Source organism: Festucalex cinctus, chromosome 8, assembly GCF_051991245.1.
Source record: "Festucalex cinctus isolate MCC-2025b chromosome 8, RoL_Fcin_1.0, whole genome shotgun sequence".
NCBI lineage: Eukaryota > Metazoa > Chordata > Actinopteri > Syngnathiformes > Syngnathidae > Festucalex > Festucalex cinctus.
Genome location: NC_135418.1, coordinates 2,249,960 through 2,271,319, shown reverse-complemented (window position 1 = coordinate 2,271,319; position 21,360 = coordinate 2,249,960). Strand labels below are relative to the sequence as shown.

At 43.3% G+C, this 21,360-nt stretch overlaps 1 protein-coding gene and 1 long non-coding RNA gene across 2 annotated transcripts in view; one reads left to right on the top strand and one right to left on the bottom strand.

Annotated features, from left to right (window-relative positions):
- The window catches only part of LOC144023327 (uncharacterized), a 227,107-nt gene that overhangs the window by 184,667 nt on the left and 21,080 nt on the right, over positions 1-21,360 (bottom strand). The gene's annotated exons all lie outside the window — the stretch shown is intronic.
- Positions 15,057-21,243, top strand: setmar (SET domain and mariner transposase fusion gene). The gene is made up of 2 exons (XM_077528628.1): positions 15,057-16,262; positions 19,329-21,243. The coding sequence occupies exons 1-2, from the start codon at positions 16,167-16,169 to the stop codon at positions 20,118-20,120; spliced, it is 888 nt and encodes a 295-aa protein (XP_077384754.1). The 5' UTR covers positions 15,057-16,166; the 3' UTR covers positions 20,121-21,243.

Genomic DNA, 21,360 nt, shown 5'->3' with positions numbered 1-21,360 from the left:
ACCTCTTTGGCCACTGGCGCTGCTGCTTTAGCGGAGTAGAAGAAGAAATTTTAACAGTAGAAGAAGAAGTGTACACCCTGAACTGGTTACCAGACAATCACAGGGCACACAGAGACGAACAACCACTCACACTTACAAGCACACACCTAGGGACAATTCAGAGCGCTCAATTAACCTGCCATGCATGCCTTTGGAATGTGGGAGGAGACCGGACAACCTGGAAAAGACCCACGCAGTCATGGGGAGAACACGCAAACTCCACCCAGGAAGGCCGAAGCCTGGACTTGATCTTGCGTCCTCAGCACTGGGAGTCGAATGTGCTAACCATGCCGCCCTATGTATGAAATGTGCTATAGAAATAAACTTGTTACCTTGCCTTGTTTCTGAAACGAAACAAGTCACCAAACAATAAGGCAGACATTGAACCAGTTGGCAGTAACGCCAGCAGTCTTTATAATGTGAAAGAATGTCTAAAAAAACAAAAATCAGAACATCTATACATACACTGCTCCGCCAGTAGGTGGAAGCAGAAACTGACTCACTGGAGTCCATGCAGGAGATGGACATGTGCTAAGTATGTTTATAAGGAACTACAAGAAGTTTTCCCCTTGTGAATGATTTAAATATGGCCGCTGTGATGTGAACCCCCCTCGAAAAAATTAAAAATAAAAATAAAATAAAGAATCATGTATTATCAATGCCAATGCCAGCTCATGTGTTATATATCTTTGTGCAGGGTATGTCATAGCCACAACATGCATGCTAACTAAGCAGCAAGCGGTGAGGTCAACCATGCATATTGGCGCTCATCGTTACTCAAATGTTTGCGTGGCATATTCGCTGTGGTCAAAAAACTCGTTCTTTTTTTCTTCCTGTTTTTTATTTTCATCCTGTCATTTCATGTAGTTTCAGTCAACCATGTGACAGATTTGAAAGGTGTTACTTAATTTATAGGCTCACCTTGCTCAGCAATTTGCTTGCAGGAAGCCACAATTACTGTATGGAAGAATATGTGGGTTTTTTTGTTTTTTTTTTCACACCTTTTAATTCACACCTTTGTATTCAGGCGTCTATGCACGTGTGACCATGCCCTCCACAGATGAGGATTACGTTTCTGTGCCTGAATGAGGATGTGGTATTTGGAATATGCAAAAGAAAACTCACAATAAGAGGCTTTCTCTGTAGTCTGTCGACTGTATGCCGCCATAACAGAGGAGCCATCTGCCTCCAGAGATGACATCACAAGGCCCAAAAGAGTGTGCAGCTTTCGCACCACTAGAGAAGTGAATTTACAACAGAACATGCACAAGAATACACTCTTTAAATATTAATAACATCTGCCTGGCAACCAAACGCATGGCCTCTATGGGACACTCTCCATTTACAATATTAGTTGCATCGAGAGATCACCTGTTCACTTAAGTGGCTTCATGGAAGATATAAACAAAAGTATTTGAGTGACTTGTCATGCTGTTCTTGTCAGCATTGGACACAAATAGAATTCACTCACGATGATAAACACGTAATTACATGTCTGAATTAATGTACGTATAATAAAAAGGTCTGCTGAAGCTTAAATATGTATTAAAATCCTCTTTTACTGAGGATAAATCCTTTTTGTGGCCAAATATCATGCTAAAATGTCCCTAATCCATACAATCTGATCAGTGTGTTGTGTATGATAGTAATCCACTTGTAAAAATGCATTTAAACAATACCATATTACATTCAGTCAAAGAAATGTGTTACAGAAAACCTTTTATCAACCTCTTTCTCGGTGTTGACATAAAAAAATGGTTTTAGTATCATAAGCTCAGTCATGTGTTGATCATCATTAAAATGAGTTACAGTGGGTTTGTTATCCCCGTCAATAAGCTTGCCTGCGTTGCTAGGTAGCTTGCAAGCAAGCGTCGATCTCCGACTACCCACACGTTGGTGACGTGTGTCCAGCCCAACAAAGCTTTTTGGGACAGTCTTGGCAGTTCAATTACGAGGTTGGGATCTGTGATTCTCGGCTTTACAATGTGCTTTTTGATGAGGCACGAAACCTGATTCCTTTGTGCATGTAAATGTATTTAATGCCAGGATGCAAACCGACCTTAACTAATATGTCAGTAAGTCATATCATGAGGCTAGCCAACATAGTCTGTTTTTGCATATTATTAGATGTGGAGTCCAATCCTTTAGCCATTAAGCACTAAATGCTTCACAAAAGGGGTGATGACACCTGCTGGTCCTCAGTCAGAAGAGTATAATAAAGCACTTTTAAACACATTAGGGCGATGTTAGCAAAAGAGGATTGTTTTTATGTTCCTCCCCCTCTCTCAACTATAAATTCAAGCAGATGGCTCTTAAAGGAAGACCTCATGGGGTGGCGGGGTGGGGGTTTGGTCCAATAGTAAAGTCCACGTCCCAAGCTGACAGTGTGAAATCTCCCCCGTAGCTCAGTGATAGTCTCACTTTTAATGGCCCTTTGTTACAAACAAATTTGTTTATTTGTACGTGAATGGTTATGCTTAACCAGGTTGAGTTGTTGAAAAAAAGATTACAATGAAATGGTTACAGAACAAGTTCTATGTTTTGTAGTGGCAAGTGTTTCTGGGGAATGGGGGCGGAAAGGTATACTTAGTTTGGGTTTAGCATTTTCCTAATGCAATGCAAATGCTTCCCTTGTACAGTGAATACAAACAGTGGAATGTATTGCTTTTGCCTGTGACTATCATACAAAACAGGCAGATTGTTATAGTAATCAAACGACATTGAATTTCAATGAGCAGAGTTTCCTTTCACAGAGTCTTCTTCTTCTTTCGGCTTTTCCCTTCAGGAGTCGCCACAGCGAATCGGTTGCCTCCATCTAACCCTGTCCTCTGCATCCTCTGCTCTCACACCAACCACCTTCATGTCCTCTTTAACTACATCCGTCAACCTCCTCTTTGGTCTTCCTCTCGATCTTCTGCCTGGCATTTGGAAACTCAGCATCCTTCTGCCAATATACTCACTAGCTCTCCTCTGGACATGTCCAAACCGTCTCAGTCTGGCCTCTCTGACTTTATCTCCAAAGCCTCTAACATGTGCTGTCCCTCTGATGTACTCATTCCTGATCCTATCCATCCTGGTCACTTCCAAAGAGAACCTCAGCATCTTCATCTCTTCCACCTCCAGCTCTGCTTCCTGTCTTTTCCTCAGTGGCACTGTCTCCAGACCAAACAACATCGCTGGTCTCACCACAGTTTTATAAACCTTTCCTTTCATTTTAGCTGAAACTCTTCTATCACACATCACACCTGACACTTTTCTCCACCCGTTCCTGCGTGCCTGCACACGCTTCTTCACTTCTTTTCCACACTCTCCACTGCTCTGGACTGTTGACCCTAAATACTTAAACTCCTCAACCTTCTTGGTCTCTTCTCCCTGTAACCTCAATCTTCCACTTGGGTCCCTCTCATTCACACACAGATACTCCGTCTTGCTACGGCTAACCTTCATTCCCCTCCTTTCCAGGGCAAACCTCCACGCCTCAAGTTTCTCCTCCACCTGTTCCCTGCTCTCACTACAGATCACTGTCATCTGCAAACATCATAGTCCATGGGGATTCCTGTCTAACCTCGTCTGTCATCCTGTCCATTACCATAGCGAACAAGAAGGGGCTCAGAGCTGATCCATGATGTAGTCCCACCTCCACCTTGAACTCCTCCGTCACACCTACAGCACACCTCACCACTGTCTTACAGTCCTCATACATGTCCTGCACCACTTGAACATACTTCTCTGCCACTCCGGACTTCCTCATAGAAAAACCACAGTTCCTCTCTGGGCACCCTGTCATAGGCTTTCTCCAGGTCTACAAAGACACAATGCAGCTCCTTCTGACCTTCTCTGTCCTTCTCAATCAACATCCTCAAAGCAAATACTGCATCAGTTGTACTGTTTTTTTTTGTTTTTTGTTGTTGTTGTTTTTTTGCATGAAACCATACTGCTGCTCACAAATGTTCACCTCTGCACTCAGTCTAGGTTCCACTACTCTTTCCCATAGATTCATTGTGTGGCTCCTCAGCTTTATTCCTCTGTAGTTGCCACAATTCTGAACGCCTCCCTTGTTCTTAAAAAATGGGCACCAGCACACTTCTCCTCCTTTCCTCGGGCATTTTCTCACTATCTAAGATCCTGTTGAACCCAGTCAGAAATTATAATGCTACCTCTCCTAGATACTTCCATACCTCCACATGTATATCATCAGGACCGAGTGCCTTTCCACTCTTCATCCTCTTCAATGCTCTTCTCATTTCATCCCCACTAATCTTTGCTACTTCCTGGTCCACAACAGTCACCCCTTCTACTCTTTGTTCTCTCTCATTTTCCACATTCATCAACTCTTCAAAGTACTCTTTCCATCTTCCCATCACACCGCTGGCATATGTCAACACTCTTCCATCCCTATCCTTTATTACCCTAACCTGCTGCACATCCTTCCCATCTCTGTCTCTTTGCCTTGTCAACCTGTATAGATCAGTCTCTCCCTCCTTACTGTCCAACCTAGCACCCAAGTCATTGTAAGCCCCTTGTTTGACCTTTGCCACTTCTACTTTCACCTTACGCTGTATTTCCCTGTAGTCCTGTCTACTTTCTTCAGTCCTCTCAGTGTCCCACTTCTTAGATAACCTCTTTCTCTGGATCCACTTCTGCACCTCCTCATTCCACCATCAAGTCTCTTTATCGCTTTTCCTTCCAGATGACACACCAAGGACTGTCCTACCTGTCTGACTGATCACATCTGCACATTTCCTTTCACCGAGTAAGCCCGCCATTTTCACTTGTGACGCAAGGTCGGAATTGTCAATAGCCATTTAGCAATTTTCAGGAGATGTCTATCAAATGTTTAGGGCTAATTAGTTATTCAACAACGATATGTTGCAACATTTGCATATTGGGCAAAAAGCTCGTATACCCTTGATAACAAGAATCCATTATATTGCACTACAGTGATAATGATTTGAGTCATATGGCTTTTGTTGTTGAAATATTGTTTCCTCACAAACTCTTACCAGTCACTTCATACAAAGTGAAAAAGCATTTCTGACAGAGGTGGGCACTTCTGTCTCTCTCCGTTGGCCCCATCGTTGACAGATGCCCACATTTTCGGTGAGTGCCCACATTTTTGGCGAGTGCTTTATGACGAAGCCTAAAAAAATATATATACGGACTGAGCACCGACTGAAGCAGGTTTTTGCCTGTCAATCAGTACAGATGGCCCTTTAGGCATGATTGGCAGATGCTCAGGGCGCCGTGAACTCTAGTTGGCGCCAGAACTCAGGTGAAAATTCACAAATTTTTTATTAAATCTTAATTTCAAGTCAAAAGAAAATGAGAGTAAGTTGAAATGAATATAAAACTATAAGAGGAGAGGAGCAAGGTGAATCAATTTGAAAGCAGCGTTCCTGCCCAGGTAGAGCCAAGTGTGCCACATTGGTTGCTAGCCCGTGTATTTTTTCAAGGATTTGCGTCATAAAGCACTCGCTGAAAATGTGGGAACTCCTCGAAAACGTGGAAATCTGTCACCAACGGGGCCAACAAAAGTACCCACCTCTGATTTTTGCACATTTACTGTATTCATATGGCCAAATAGTAATGAGTAATAAATGAAAATGAACTATTTACATCAAATTGTCACCCTGCACCCAACAAGTAAATGTCATGTGATGTTATACAAGGTCAATTAGGGTATGGCCCCCCAAAAAAAGACAAGTGAAAGAAGCGTGTGAATTTGCATTTGGCACCCTGGCAGATGGAGTGTCTGCCATCCATATGCATGAAGCAGGCGGGTGCCATTCTATCACCTTGACACTCACGCTGGGTCTGTGACCTTGGACTCAATGGCAGAAGATGGAACCATTGTCATATGTTGTTTTAAGCCTTTACACTGGGGCTGGGAAAAATGGATGTGCCTTGTGACTTGCAAACTCTAGCTGAAAAAGTGCTGGAACGCGCATCTGCTCTCTAACACCTGCCTGGTAGCATGCATTATATCTTCATAAATGATGAATGTAGCTGGGTGTGACTTTAGAAACCGCGACAAAGTTGGTTCTTCCTGCAGCAGATGCTTAAGAAAAGCTTTCAGAGGGATTATCGATCAAGCATAATGGCATTCTAAGTCTAATGGAACAGCAAATTTTCCATACTCTGGCCACCCCATGTGCAATCGAGACAGTGGGTAGTGGACCTGTACATGCGTATTAAATGATAAAAGAATGGGGAAAAAAAGGGGAAAAAAAACAACTTAAATGAGTGCTCTTCAAATACTAGTGTTTAAAAGAACATTTCACAGCACTAACTTGTTTTCACCACTATTCCATGGTGCTGCCCAAACTATTAGAGTTAAATTTGAAAAGAAAAAAAATAGGTTGAATTTCAAAACTTTAAAACATGAGCCTCTTGCCTCACCTTGCACATACAAAATTGACATTTGGAGGAAGAAGGTGGATGAATGTAGTTTGCAGAAAATAATCTCAAAATGTATGTCAAAATTTGAGGAAAAAATGTGGTGATTTGAAAACCTTGTTTATATCCAATGACCTGATCATTTTCATTATCTGTGTTTTTTAGGTTTTAGAGGACTTGTTAGCACTAGAGTTAAGTCACAATAAATTCTCAATTGATCTTCAAACTTTCATGTTGTATATTTGATCTTATTGTAGAGCATATATTGCGGAGCTTAGCTGTTAACTGAAAGCCTTTGTCCACTTGTCAGTTTGTATTAAATATCAAGGCGAGCCTTTAATTAAACTACAGTAATGCATGTAACTGTAGTATAATGGTTTATGTATGGTTGACTTTAATGCAGCTGGTGTGAGATAAAATCTCACTCACTATCCCATACACAATTTTCCTTAATCCTTAACTGAAACTCACACAAGCATGGGGGGAACATGAAAACTCCATACAGGATGCAATTCAATTGTCTATATTATCTACTCAAACCATGAGGAATTGTTGTACAAACTGTTCTGTTTTTTTTTCTCTCTCATGGCCCAATTAAAAAGTTTTACTTTTGCCTGCAGCACACTGTAAGTGTGAATGTGTTGCATCTCATGGCTGACACACAGCCTTGAAGCTGTTCCCACCTTTAAAGAGAAGAATATACAGTAGATATAACCCCATTTGACAGCAGTTCTGATTAAATGGAACTGTAGCCCATCATACAGCATTCCTCAAATAAGGTCAACTCGGGGTATGTTGCTGTCTTGCAAAATCGAATATTGGCAGAGTTAATATTAGAAACAGTGTATGTTTGTTGTTCTAATATTTTAAAAAATAATTCTACAAATGTATGACTTAGTAATGATTAGGAGACAAGTGTATGTTCTGATTGATTCAGGAGCATGTTGAACTCACTTGATTCCTGATTTATTTGTGTTGAGATCGTGTCATGTGACCAAATCACAGCATCCCACCAGTTGCCTGGCAGCAGTCAAGGAGGAGTGAGCAAGGCAGGGAGATTGTAAGCATAGCAAACTATTCAACCTAATATTTAAATAGAGCAATGTGTGTCAATGTTTGGATATACAGTACAGTGAATGGACAGATGCAGGACCGCTATCCCTTTTAAGGACAATGTATGATAAGACAGGACAGGACAAGGAAAGAAGAAGGGGGAGTGTGCCAGAGGTCCACTCTGGAGCCCCGTGGGCGTGGGGGTTAGGGAGTGGGGTCTGACTCACTGCAGCCATTCAGCCAGAGGGACCCAAGGAGCCTCAGATGAATTGATATATTCAGTGCAGCAGTGGGAAACATCTTTGGAACATCTAGTTAACACATCATTATGTGCACTCAAACTGGCAAATGCAGATGCCGGAAACTTTGAAATATTTTTTTTGTTCTTCCCTTGTCAGACCAGATGGGAGTACACTCAGTAAGACATGCCACTGAGTTTCTCACAAGCTGGGAGACAAATCAGACAATTTGAGGCCAATTCAATTTGCACTGGAGCAGAGAAGGCACTGGACTGTTGTGATCATCTCCCCAAAGAAATTATTTCATCATGCTTTTGGGTCATTAACTTGGGGGCTGGATGAAATGTTTGCTTATGCTTCCAAGGCCTTGTGTTTGTGTGCATAAAGTGTCATTAAAAGCCTCCCTGTCGTATCTGGAGGTAGTTTCATCCTTTAACCTTCAAACTGCAAAATTGCTAAAAGAGGCTCAGCAGTGTTGTCTATGATTACACATTCATTCATTATTCATATTGCTTATCCCATACTAGACATTTCCAGTTGTTATTGAAGCCATTGAACGGGAATTAAAAAAAAAATAAAAAATCATCCTGACAGTCACATTGCCTGAAATAGATAGATTTATTTTGAACCATGCAAGCTACAGCCTCAAGGAATAACGTCCCCATCGTTGAATTATAAAATGTTTTGCTCAATGTGCACCATGGATGAACTTTTATACTTTGTTCTATGGTTAAAAGGAAGAAATTGCAGTGAAGACCGCTACCAACTTCACTAATTCCCGTCTGACCAAAGCCATGCCGTTTACTAATGTGCATGAACGCAATTCTTAAATTTCATGATGGCATGCGGATATGAAAGTGTGTTGTTATAAAGTTAGAGAGGACACATAACCAGCTTCAACAAAATAACAACACTAGCAATACTAAGCTAGCATTAACAGTGTAAAAAACTGACATTAGCTTTTTTTTTTTTTTTGTCCACGCACATTCACCCATTCACCCAAACAAACACACACACAAACATTGTCTCTTGGGCGGGAAGTGAACCTGCTCTGCCTGCACCGAAGGCAAGCGACGGCACCACCTCGCCACTAGGGATGGGCGGATCGATACCAAAATATCGATATTTCGATCCATCGTGTTCAGCTTTAAATATCGATCCCCCAAGCTAAAGTTGTCATGGTTTGGCTCTCAGGCCTCTGTTTGTTTCTTTCCAGCACCCAAGTGATTGGTGGGCGTTTCCCACCTTAATGACCGCACCTGTTCCTCGTGGACAATCAATGGACTTTAAAAGCCACTGCGCCACTACTGCTGACTGCCAGATTATTCATCTTGCTCACTGCTGTGCAGCCAAGTGTTTATTCTAGCGTTTTCATAGCCTTTCATAGCCTTTCATAGCCTTTCATAGCCTTTTCACGTGTCTTGTATTACTACGTCGCCCTTTGTTGTACTTTGTAGAATGTTTGGATTTTAGTTTGCGTTCCCTCACCTAGACTTGTAGTGTTACCTTTTACGTGTGCGCTGTTGGCCACGTTTGCCTAAGTTGAACTTTCTATTTCGTGTTATATGATGTTTGCTGTGAATCCTTGCGTTTTGTAAGCAAGTGTTTTTCGTTCATTGCTATTTTTCTCCTTGCCGTTTGCAAGTGTTTTCGGTTGAGTTGTTTTGTACTGGTTGTTTGACCAGCTTTTTCGGTTGTTTGTTTCCGCGAATAAATTCTTGATCCTCCTTTCTGTGGTCTGCGTATTTTGGGATCCACTCTCGCCGGCAATCCCGGCCGCGCCTAACAGAATAATCTGGCCATGGATCCCGCAGACCCAGAAAGGGTACGTCACGCTTTGGCCAGTCAAAGGCAGTTGGTGGGGCAACATGACAAATCGCTGCGTGAGATGCAGGAGGCGATTTCCACGCTGGCCCGCCAATTAGGGGAGCTTTCGACCCGGGTCGGTCAAGCAGAAGCATGCGCTTCTCCCCGAGCAAGCTCAACTCCTGACTTGGAGCAGGCGCTGCCTTCTCATGTTGCTATTAGCGAGCCTTCTCTGCCACATCCGTCACGTTACGGAGGGGAACCCGGTATTTGCGGAACCTTTTTGCACCACTGTTCCCTGATTTTTGATCAACAACCACTTACGTATGCCCTTGATCGCTCCAAGGTAGCATTTGTTATGAGCCTCTTGACTGGCCAAGCAGCCTCTTGGAGTATGGCCGTGAGCAATTCAGCACCTGAGCTCCGGTCTTCCTTCCCTGATTTTGTTCGTGAACTCAGACGTGTGTTTGATCATCCTGTGACGGGGACGGAGGCCGGAGGCCAGTTACTTGACTTTGTGCAGGGGCGGCAATCAGTCGCGAACTATTCTATCGGATTTCGAATCCTGGCCGCAGAAAGCGGGTTTGACAATCAGGCACTCTGTTGTATATTCCGGCGAGGTCTTTCACCCGTATTGAAGGACGAGTTGGCAGTTCGCGACGAAACCACAAACTTGGAAGAACTTATAGCCCTGAGTATTAGACTGGATAATCGTATCCGGGAAAGGTGGCGAGAACGGGACTGTGAGAGGACTCATGCAAGGGACTCTGACAATGAGCGACGAGATTCCCGACCGCACACTGGGACTGACGCCGCAGCGGACGACCCCATGAGTGGCCGTCTCCACCCAGCAGAGCGGCGGCGACGATCTCAGAGTGGGGCCTGCTACTACTGTGGTCAATCGGGACACCTGGTCGCTGGGTGTCCAGTCAGAGCTTCACGTGGACAACATGGGAAGACGCTACTCCGCTCGCCACAAGCCCCGGCTAAAACACCGATCCCGTCTACACCGCAGCGTGAGTGCATTAGGACAGGGGTGGAGAAGAGTAGGTTGGGCTCTAGAGCTGTCAGCTGCACTAGGCTCGAACTTCCAGGGGAGGTAACGGGAGCGGGAAAGACCATTACCGTTATTGCTCTTATTGACTCTGGGGCCGATGAGTGCTTTATGGATCCCGGTATTGTTGAGCAGTTGGGTTGTCCTTTAGAACCGCTAAGAGAATGTAAAGAGGTGCTAGATCTTAACGAACGCCTCCTGGCCGCTATTGAAAACGTTACTGCTCCTGTTGAGCTAAGGTTGTCGGGTAACCACGTGGAGCGACTTCGTTTTTTTGTTATGCAGTCCCGCTCGGTACCCATTATTTTGGGTCTTCCGTGGCTTAAAAAACATAATCCAGAGATTGACTGGTCCAAGCCAGCCCTAGAAAACTGGAGTCAATTCTGCCATGCTAACTGTCTAGTATCCGCCGACTGCGATAAACCCATTGCTCCACCTATGCTTCCGGAGGCAATCTGCCTCGACAATGTACCAAGAGAATACTATGACCTTAGTAAGGTTTTTAGTAAGGATCGTGCCCAGTCGTTACCGCCCCACAGACCCTATGATTGCGCGATTGACTTGATTCCCGATGCACCACTTCCTACCTCTAGATTGTACCGTATATCGCAACCGGAACAGGCTGCCTTGCACGACTATATATCTTCCTCCTTGGCTGCCGGCTTAATCCGTCCCTCGACTTCGCCGGTAGGATCAGGGTTTTTCTTCATCGAGAAGAAAGACAAGTCGTTGCGTCCCTGCGTCGATTACAGAGGTCTTAATGACATTACTATAAAGAATAAATACCCCTTGCCCTTGCTTGATTCAGCGTTCGCACCACTGCAAGCCGCAACAGTATTTACGAAGCTCGATCTTCGGAGTGCTTACCACCTGGTTCGGATTCGGGAGGGGGACGAGTGGAAGACCGCTTTCAAGACCCCGCTGGGACATTTTGAATACTTAGTTATGCCATTCGGTCTCACTAATGCCCCTGCCATTTTCCAGTGTTTGATAAATGACGTGTTGCGAGATATGCTGGATCAGTTCTGCGTTGTGTATCTTGACGATATTCTGATATTTTCACATAGTCTCCAAGAACATAAGATTCATGTACGCAAAGTGCTCCAGCGATTACTGGAGAATCGGTTGTATGTAAAGGCTGAGAAATGCGAGTTTCATCTAGACTCAGTCCAATTTCTGGGCTTCATAGTAGAGAGAGGGCAACTTAGAGCAGACCCAGCTAAGATTCAGGGGGTGGTGGATTGGCCCTCTCCGACGTCTAGGAAACAGCTGCAAAGGTTCCTAGGGTTTGCGAACTTCTATAGGCGCTTTATCCGTAACTATAGCCAAAGGGCAGAACCACTTACACGGCTTACATCAACTAAGGTCCCATTTCAGTGGACTCCAAGAGCAGAATCTGCTTTCGCTGACTTAAAACAATTATTTTCTACGGCACCAGTTTTAAAGCATGCTAACCCAGAACTTCCTTTTGTGGTCGAGGTCGACGCATCCAGTTCAGGAGTGGGGGCGGTCCTCTCCCAACGCTCCCCAGACGACCAGAGGCTGCACCCCTGCGCGTTCTTTTCCAAGCGCTTCAGTCCTGCCGAGGTCAACTATGATGTTGGGAACCGTGAGCTTCTGGCCATCGTACTGGCTCTACGGGAGTGGAGACACTGGCTGGAGGGAGCCAAGGAACAATTCGTCATCTACACCGACCACAAGAACCTGGAATATATTCGCGCAGCCAAGAGAAAGGACCCCCGTCAGGCAAGATGGGCTCTGTTTTTTACTCGCTTTGACTTTGTGTTGACTTATCGTAGGGGGACCCTGAATCAGAAGCCTGATGCCCTTTCACGCATCCATGACAATGTCACTGAAGCCCTGGTTCCTGAACCAATTCTGCCCGAGCGCTGCATCGTGGGAGGATTACAGTGGACTATTGAACGCAAAGTTACTGACTCGCTAGCAGGTATCCAAGTGCCGGAAGGGGTTCCCCCTGGGAAGTTGTTCGTGCCCCCCCAAGTGCGCACGGACGTTTTGCGATGGGGACATGAGTCCGACCTTGCGTGTCACCCTGGAATCCACCGCACACAATTCTTGGTGGAACAACGGTTCTGGTGGCCGGAACTCCGAAGGGACGTTGCAGACTTTGTGAGGGCATGTGTTGCCTGTGCGTGTGGGAAGGCGTCCCACCAAGCACCTGCTGGGCTACTCCGGCCCTTACCGGTACCCTCTCGCCCTTGGTCCCACATTGCCATGGACTTCATCACGGGACTACCAGTATCGAAGGGGAACTCTGTAATCCTGACCATAATAGACCGATTCTCGAAGCTAGGCCATTTCGTGGCCTTACCAAGGTTGCCATCCGCATTGGAGACGGCCAAATTGTTAGTAAAGCACGTGGTTCGGCTCCATGGCATTCCCCTTGACTTGGTCTCTGACCGAGGACCACAGTTTGTGTCACAAGTCTGGAAACGGTTCTGCAGAGCATTAGGGGCCACCTCAAGTCTTTCGTCTGGCTACCACCCGCAAACAAATGGCCAAACGGAACGTCTGTATCAGGACCTTGAAGCGGCGCTTCGTTGTGTGTGCCTGCAGTCCCCTGCGTCATGGTCATCACACCTAAACTGGGTTGAGTACGCACACAACACGTTGATCTCCTCAGCTACAGGTCGATCTCCATTCGAGGCTGCCTACGGATACCAGCCCCCGCTGTTTCCGTCCCAAGAGGGGCAGGTAGGCCTCCCGTCTGTGCAAATGCACCTTCGCCGAGCCCACAGAGTCTGGCGGGAGACCAGAGCCGCCTTGTCCCGTACTGCTGCCCGAAACCAGGCCATCGCTGATCGGCGGCGCCGCCCGGCACCAACTTACACGCCGGGAGACAAGGTATGGCTATCCACCCAAAACTTACGGCTGGCAGGTGGGGCCAAGAAGCTGGGCCAGCGGTACGTAGGCCCTTACGAGATTGTGACAGTGGTTAATCCTGTGGCCATGAAACTTCGTCTCCCGCCATCCATGAAGGTCCACCCAGTCTTCCATGTCTCCCAGCTCAAGCCTGTCATCTCCAGCGACTTGGCTCCTGCCCCAGTAACTCCTCCGCCTCCACGACTGCTCGACGGTGACCCTATCTACACGGTCAGAGAAATCCTGGACTCCAGACCTCGTGGCAGGGGTGTCCAGTATCTGGTTGACTGGGAGGGCTACGGGCCAGAGGAGCGGCAGTGGGTTCCCCGCTCCTGGATCTTGGATCCGTCCCTCCTGCGGGACTTCCATTCAGCTCACCCCTCGAAACCAGGTGGTCCGCCAGGGGGCGTCCGTTAAAGGGGGGGTACTGTCATGGTTTGGCTCTCAGGCCTCTGTTTGTTTCTTTCCAGCACCCAAGTGATTGGTGGGCGTTTCCCACCTTAATGACCGCACCTGTTCCTCGTGGACAATCAATGGACTTTAAAAGCCACTGCGCCACTACTGCTGACTGCCAGATTATTCATCTTGCTCACTGCTGTGCAGCCAAGTGTTTATTCTAGCGTTTTCATAGCCTTTCATAGCCTTTCATAGCCTTTCATAGTCTTTTCACGTGTCTTGTATTACTACGTCGCCCTTTGTTGTACTTTGTAGAATGTTTGGATTTTAGTTTGCGTTCCCTCACCTAGACTTGTAGTGTTACCTTTTACGTGTGCGCTGTTGGCCACGTTTGCCTAAGTTGAACTTTCTATTTCGTGTTATATGATGTTTGCTGTGAATCCTTGCGTTTTGTAAGCAAGTGTTTTTCGTTCATTGCTATTTTTCTCCTTGCCGTTTGCAAGTGTTTTCGGTTGAGTTGTTTTGTACTGGTTGTTTGACCAGCTTTTTCGGTTGTTTGTTTCCGCGAATAAATTCTTGATCCTCCTTTCTGTGGTCTGCGTATTTTGGGATCCACTATCGCCGGCAATCCCGGCCGCGCCTAACAAAAGTATCGATTTTTGTAATTAATTTACTATATTTTCTTAACTGCGATTGGCTGGCAACCAGTTCAGGGTGTACCCCGCCTACTGCCCGAAGCCAGCTGGGATAGGCTCCAGCACCCCTCGCGACCCTTGTGAGGAGCAAGCGGTTCAGAAAATGGATGGATGGATGGATATTTTCTTTATCTCAATTTTTTTGTATATTTTTGTGCATACGAGCTACTTTTTGCTTCCGCACCCATATACACAGTGCACCTGCGTCTGCCCCACCCTCTCTTACGTCCCAAACCCGTGTCAAGCATGCTTTTCCTTCGCCCTTCTCACCAACACAAACATTTGGAAGCATGGCGGCGGCATTGTCAGCATCAATGACGATGGTGAGTGTGGTTGACTGTAAAATCACAACTATGTTGTATTAAGATTTGTTTGTTCATTGTCTTTAGAAGTGTAATATGTGCGCAATATTTGTCGTTTATTTTAGTGAAAAATTTATATATCTCACTTTATAAACTTTATTCTCCCTCTTTTTTTTTTTTTTTTTTTTTTTTTTCTCAATTAAGGTGTGTCATTCCCAGAGTATGAATGAGGCACCTACCCGACCGTAGATGATGAAGAGAAGTCTAGGAAAGTCCCATATTCTGTGGTGAAGGACACTGATTTCAGATCTGCAAAATCCAATAAAGTGCTACTTGACAAATCCTCAAGATCATCCAAGAGAAACTGCCATCATTCCTCCACATTCCACAACTGATTACTCATTACAAGTGAATTTCACAGGCATGGCTATTTATTTCAAGTAGTCTTTACTGAAAAATACATTACCCAATTAAAGTGGAAACATGATACTAAATTGTTGAGCTTTATGTCCCTTTTTTTCAACCCTCAAATTCAGCATTCGAGCCAATATACCGTTTCAGAAATTACTTTATCTACATTTTTTTTTAAATTAAATACAACACTAACAAATGACAGCATTTTTGTCAGAGGACATATTCTTAAAAGAAAAAGCTTTGGTCACTTGTGCAGCGCGCATTAAAATGTCAAGTGACACAAATAAATAAATAAATAAATAAATAAATAAATAAATAAATAAATAATGAGAGCAATACATCTCAGTTAGCTACACAAGATAGCATAGCCTTAAAAAATGAAATAATGTATCACTATTATGACATAATCTGTAACTACTTGGCTCTTTGTGCGGCCTAAAAATTATTGCTCTCGACAACTAGGCACTACATATGCAAAGTATAAAGTGATTATTGAATCAATTATAAAGTAATTATTGAATCAATTAGAACGCTCATTGTCGCAGGCTTCCGTGACTCTTTCTCCTTACATAGGCCTGCCATCTGCTGGGTTTCAGTCATTACTACAAAACTTTATTGAGGAAAAGACAGCCTCGTATGAGGTACGCTGAACAGAGAAGTAAATTGATTTAATGTTATGCTATTTATTATTTTTTATTGATTATTTATTTTCTAACTTTAAAAGCTACATCACGGGTCAAATTGCCCAATTTGTCACACAACGTTAACCTTAAAATTATGTAATATCTCCCTTTAGCAGGTAGGAGGAGCTCGTCTGCGCGTAGAAGCGGAAATGACATTTCCACTGTTTGTTGCCGGACATTGTAAGTTCGAGTAACACACCAGCGCGATGAATGGCTCTAGTTTTGACTTGAGCAACGGTCTGGAAGATGTTATTATTTCATTTAACCCTGATTCAACTGAGCATACTTTTCCTGTGTTCCAGGTAATATCTCGACTCAGATCTGTCTTGAGTTTAGATGCCATCTGCATAACGTGTTTCGGGGCTCCTCGTCTTAACTTGAACTTGAGTTTCGTTTCTATCGTGGCCACGGAATCTGAATTCGGACGTAAATCGGAATTAAGGTCTGTCACTAACCTACACTTAATAGTAAAGTACTGAAATGGAAAACATTCCAAGGCAAAAATAAATGCATGAATAAATAAATATTTTAACAAAAGAATACAAATGAGGTTTGGGTTTTGGGTTTGAGTCAACGTTAAAAAGGTTTTAAAAAGAAAGAAAGAAAATAAGACACATTCCACTTTTAACTTGATCATAAGTCATATGTTACAGTCTGTTGCTATTTAGCTATTATTTATTTATTTATTTATTTATTTTTAAATCTTCCCTATGTACTCCACATTCATGCTTTCATTTTCCTTAAATTGATTTATTTGTTTCAACAACAGCAAAAAACAGACACTTTATACTTAGTATTGCTTTGTTGTACTATAGGTCTTCACTCACTAGGCCTTTTGTTCAGTATATCCATTCTACACAATTTGTATGAAATGTAAAAAAATATATATATTAGTGGTTAGTGTAAGAGTAGTAACTGTATGGCGTTAGCTTTGTGCCACAAAGTGTAAGTGTAATGGGAATACTGTGCATCTTTGAAAATTGAACCTTTATTGGTCCTTTTCAACAAATCCAAAAAATCAACTTCCACACATGACTTATGATTTGTATCATTTTTGATACATCTGATTACATCCATCCATCCATTTTCTTGACCGCTTATTCCTCACAAAGGTCGCGGGGGGTGCTGGCGCCTATCTCAGCTGGCTCTGGGCAGTAGGCAGGGGACACCCTGGACTGGTTGCCAGCCAATCGCAGGGCACACAGAGACGAACAACCATCCACACTCACAAGCACACCTAGGGACAATTTGGAGCGCCCGATTAACCTGCCATGCATGTCTTTGGAATGTGGGAGGAGACCGGAGTACCCGGAGAAGACCCACGCGGGCACGGGGAGAACATGCAAACTCCACCCAGGAAGGCCGGAGCCTGGACTCGAACCGGAGTCCTCAGAACTGGGAGGCGGACGTGCTACATCTGATTACAATGTTTAACATTTCATAACAAACTAAAACATAACAATACAGAGACATGTAAAACATGTTTGTATTTCCAAACATCGGAAATAGTATAACAATTAATAGCAGCAATGAGAACTCCACCAATGGAACTGACAGTAGCATTGGAGGAGGAACATTTCTGGTAGGGGTGTGAATTGCCTAGTACCTGACGATTCGATCCGTATCACGATTCATAGGTCACGATTCGATTCGATACTGATTAATCCCGATATGAATTTACAAGTAGATTGTTGCGATTTTTTTTTAACTCAAATTTAGAAAATACCGTTCAGTAAACTTGTACATGTACACTGTAAGATTTGTATGAAAATGTATTATTAATTGATCTGAAACTTCAGTCTTAGAACTGTGAGCCACTGTATTTAACAAACTGTAACATTTTTCATGTTTGAACAGCATTGAAATAAAATATTAAGGCTTAATGTGAAAGTTAGACGTTTTGTTGAATGTTTTTCCATTAAAAATGGATGTTAAAAAATCGATTCGGCTGCCTATTGAATCGATTCGAGAATTGCGTGCTGTAGTATCGCGATATATTGCCGAATCGATTTTTTTTAACACCCCTAATTTTGGGTTTATTTTATTTTAGCATTTTTATTTATTTATTTTTTTATTTTGATGGTGTTGTGTTCGGCTTTTATACGAGCACCATGTGCATGAAATGCCCATAATTTTACTGTGTCTTTATCATTTGCATTTGCTGATTTTCCATCTTTTTGCACACTGTACAAGTTTGTTTCCTCTGCAATTTCATGTAACATTTTGAAATACATGTACAATCAAGTCTTTACTCAGTTTTCTTTACTTTTCTACCGATACACCTTCCTTTTCACTTGGCGCCTTGTAGCTCCTTCTGTGTTGTATCTTTTGGTTCAGTTGTGACCTCTTCTGGGTCTTTCTCATCTTTACTATCTATAGTTTTTTTCAGTCTTTGCAGAAGGTGACCATTCTTCCCCTTCATTATCATCGTTCTATAGCTGCTCAACGCCCTTGAAATGCCATCTATAATCATTTTCAAAACACATCGTCAATGTCGTGTTTTGTTTGTATGCCATCTAAAACTGTCAATTGTCAATTTTCTTCCTGAAATGTGTGATCTTTATGAGTGAAAACCAGAAAACAAAGATATACCACCATAGCAACACTAAGTAATGATCAGTCATAATAATACAACAAATTGCATGTCTTTTTTTTTTTTAACATGCCAGTATGTAACTTAAACATTTTAGTAGTTGCGTTGCAAAATTAAGACTTGATAACAAGCTAAATGCCAAAAAAAGAAAATAAAAAAGAAAATAACACCTTACTCATCCAGAGTTTCATGCCATTATACACCTGCCGTTTCAAATTTTATATACTGACTTTTAACTCAGTTTACTAACACGTATTATAAAACATTGAGTAATTTCACATTGAATATACCCATGAACTGTTTACAATGTTATCTCAATACAAATATTCAACTTCTTAAAAAATGTCCAATGTTATTCCTCAAAATCAGATGTCTCTTTTCTCAAACATAGACTTTTTGCAAGGTCACGGGGAAGCCATCTGGAAAATTACTGCCCTCTAAAGGATTGTCCGTGCAATGCACATATCTGATCCAATACATTAGCCTTTTAAGGGAAAAATATTATCCTCATGAGATAGAGGGATCAAATTTTCACGTATGATATGTTTGGTGTTATAGCGTTAAGGCAGACCTGCTCATAAAGATTTTATACTCAATGACGATGTAGTTTTCATGTGCTAGTCAGTTTAGTGTCTATGTGTATCCCATTATGTACAGTATGTACATGTATTGAATTTCTTGCATTCTTTTTCCTTATAATGATAACATGTCATATGTGCATTCTTCATTTTTATGTTCTAGTTTCCCCCTGTTCATTCAATTCTGTATTTTTCAGTACTCTCCTGTCAACGTTCAAGGACCAGGATGCCCTGTTGACCCCAGTGAAGTTACGCTTACTGGGTGCTCCTGCCTTTCCCACTCATGCAACAGTGGGAGCTGTTGCTGTCTGCAGAGCCATGGACAGGCCTACACCAACGATGGCACGTTGCTAAGCATTAACATATCGGATGCTGGTCACTCCACCCCGGTGTTTGAGTGTAATGCCCTTTGTTCCTGCAGTGACAGTTGCTCAAACCGAGTGGTGCAGAGAGGGCTGAGGCTACGTTTGCAGGTATGTTTCACTAGCAGGAGGGGGTGGGGAGTGTGGACTCTGCAGCCGATCCCACATGGGATGTTTGTGTGCGAGTATGCTGGAGAGGTCATCAGTTTTGAGGAGGCACGACGAAGGCAACTTGCACAGAGATTTGAGGAAAATAATTACATCATTGCTGTACGGGAGCACGCGGGCAGAGGCTCCATCACGGAGACATTTGTTGACCCAGCCACTGTGGGAAACATAGGTCGCTTTCTAAATCACTCCTGCTTGCCCAACTTGTTCATGGTGCCGGTCCGTGTGCACTCTTTGGTGCCCAGATTGGCGCTGTTTGCTGGCCGCGATATCGATGTTGAAGAGGAATTAACGTTTGACTACTCCGGAGGCTACAGAAACCAAACATCTGGACACCACCCCCTCACACAAACTGACAGCACCATTCAGGCCAGTAGGACAGTCCAGAGGAAAGCTTGTCACTGTGCTGCCAACAACTGTGCAAAGTTCCTGCCTCTGGATTTATCCATTTTAAACTAAACAAAATAGAATATTAGCTCACATTAAGTTGCATTTGTTAATAGCTATTAAATTTAAGATGCATTTGTCCTAGAAATCTTTCATTTGCCTTGAAAACCTGTTCAACTGAGCCACAAAGAACACAAGAGACGCGCAAACATGTACTGTCCTCATTATTTGCTGTTTGGTCTCTGGCGGGAACTCCTTGACATGTCCTTCTTGCTCAGTCTTTTTCGTGCTTGTTCTGTGCAGAATATGTTTCAGTCGTCATGGCTAGCACACAATATCCTACATCTCCCCCATAAGCAGGAGGACTGTTATGGAGTAAGATCACTGTCAAAAAGACGTATGCGTGATTAACGATTAGTATCCATAATAGTAACAATCCGTGTGTTTTCAATGTTTTCATGTGAATACAAATCAAAATTGCGTGGGTGTGAATTAATTTATTGTGACTACGAATCTAAATAATGTGGGTTTGAATTTTTTTCTTATGACTACAAATCCAAATAATTTGGGTTTGAATTGTTTTCTTGTGACTACGAATCTAAAACCTGTGAGTGTAATGCCTTTTCAGTACAACTCTCACTTCTACGAATACGAAGCTTGACTCCACACAAGTTACAGCTGTGCACGAATCTCTTCTGTGGGTTGCATTTTACGAGTATGACTTTCAATATGCAAATTTGGATGATGTCACGCCTAGATCACAGGGGAAACTAGTCGGGCACCGATTCCTCCACCCGCGCATGCGTCAAAGAACGAAGATGGCGGAAGCTAGCAGGAGTTGGACGGAGCTTCGAACAGCGCAGTAGCTCAGGATAGGGATGGATAAACCGAGGCTTTCCGAAAACTGAGGCTTTCCGAAACAATGAACCACTTTCGAGACAATTTCGCCTGGCTGCGCTAAAACGAAGCACTGCTTCGAGGCATTTGACACACTGCAAGAGCTCCATCTGCTGGTTAAACCTGCGCACATGGAATTTTTAGAATCACTGTTTACAAAGCTTCATTACTTGAGATGTATGAGCCTAGGCACCTCATAAATTCAATTAAGTTTCAGTATATGTCTCTTTTTTTAACTGTGGGATTGTGTTGTCCTTTTAAAGTGTTATTAACACAAGTAAAGTTGAACTTTCAAGTCTGTGTATTGTTTTTGTCTTTGGTTTTCACAACAATATTTTTAGAGTAGGCTATTATTTATTTACACTTGGAAGAGACTAAATTAAAGAATTGGGGGAAAAAACAAAGAAATATAAAC

Excerpts from the sequence above, each read along its gene's own strand:
- setmar (XM_077528628.1), top strand. The coding sequence starts at position 16,167 with ATGAATGGCTCTAGTTTTGACTTGAGCAACGGTCTGGAAGATGTTATT. Across the intron at positions 16,263-19,328 it reads ATACTTTTCCTGTGTTCCAG|TACTCTCCTGTCAACGTTCA; the intron begins GTAATATCTCGA and ends TGTATTTTTCAG.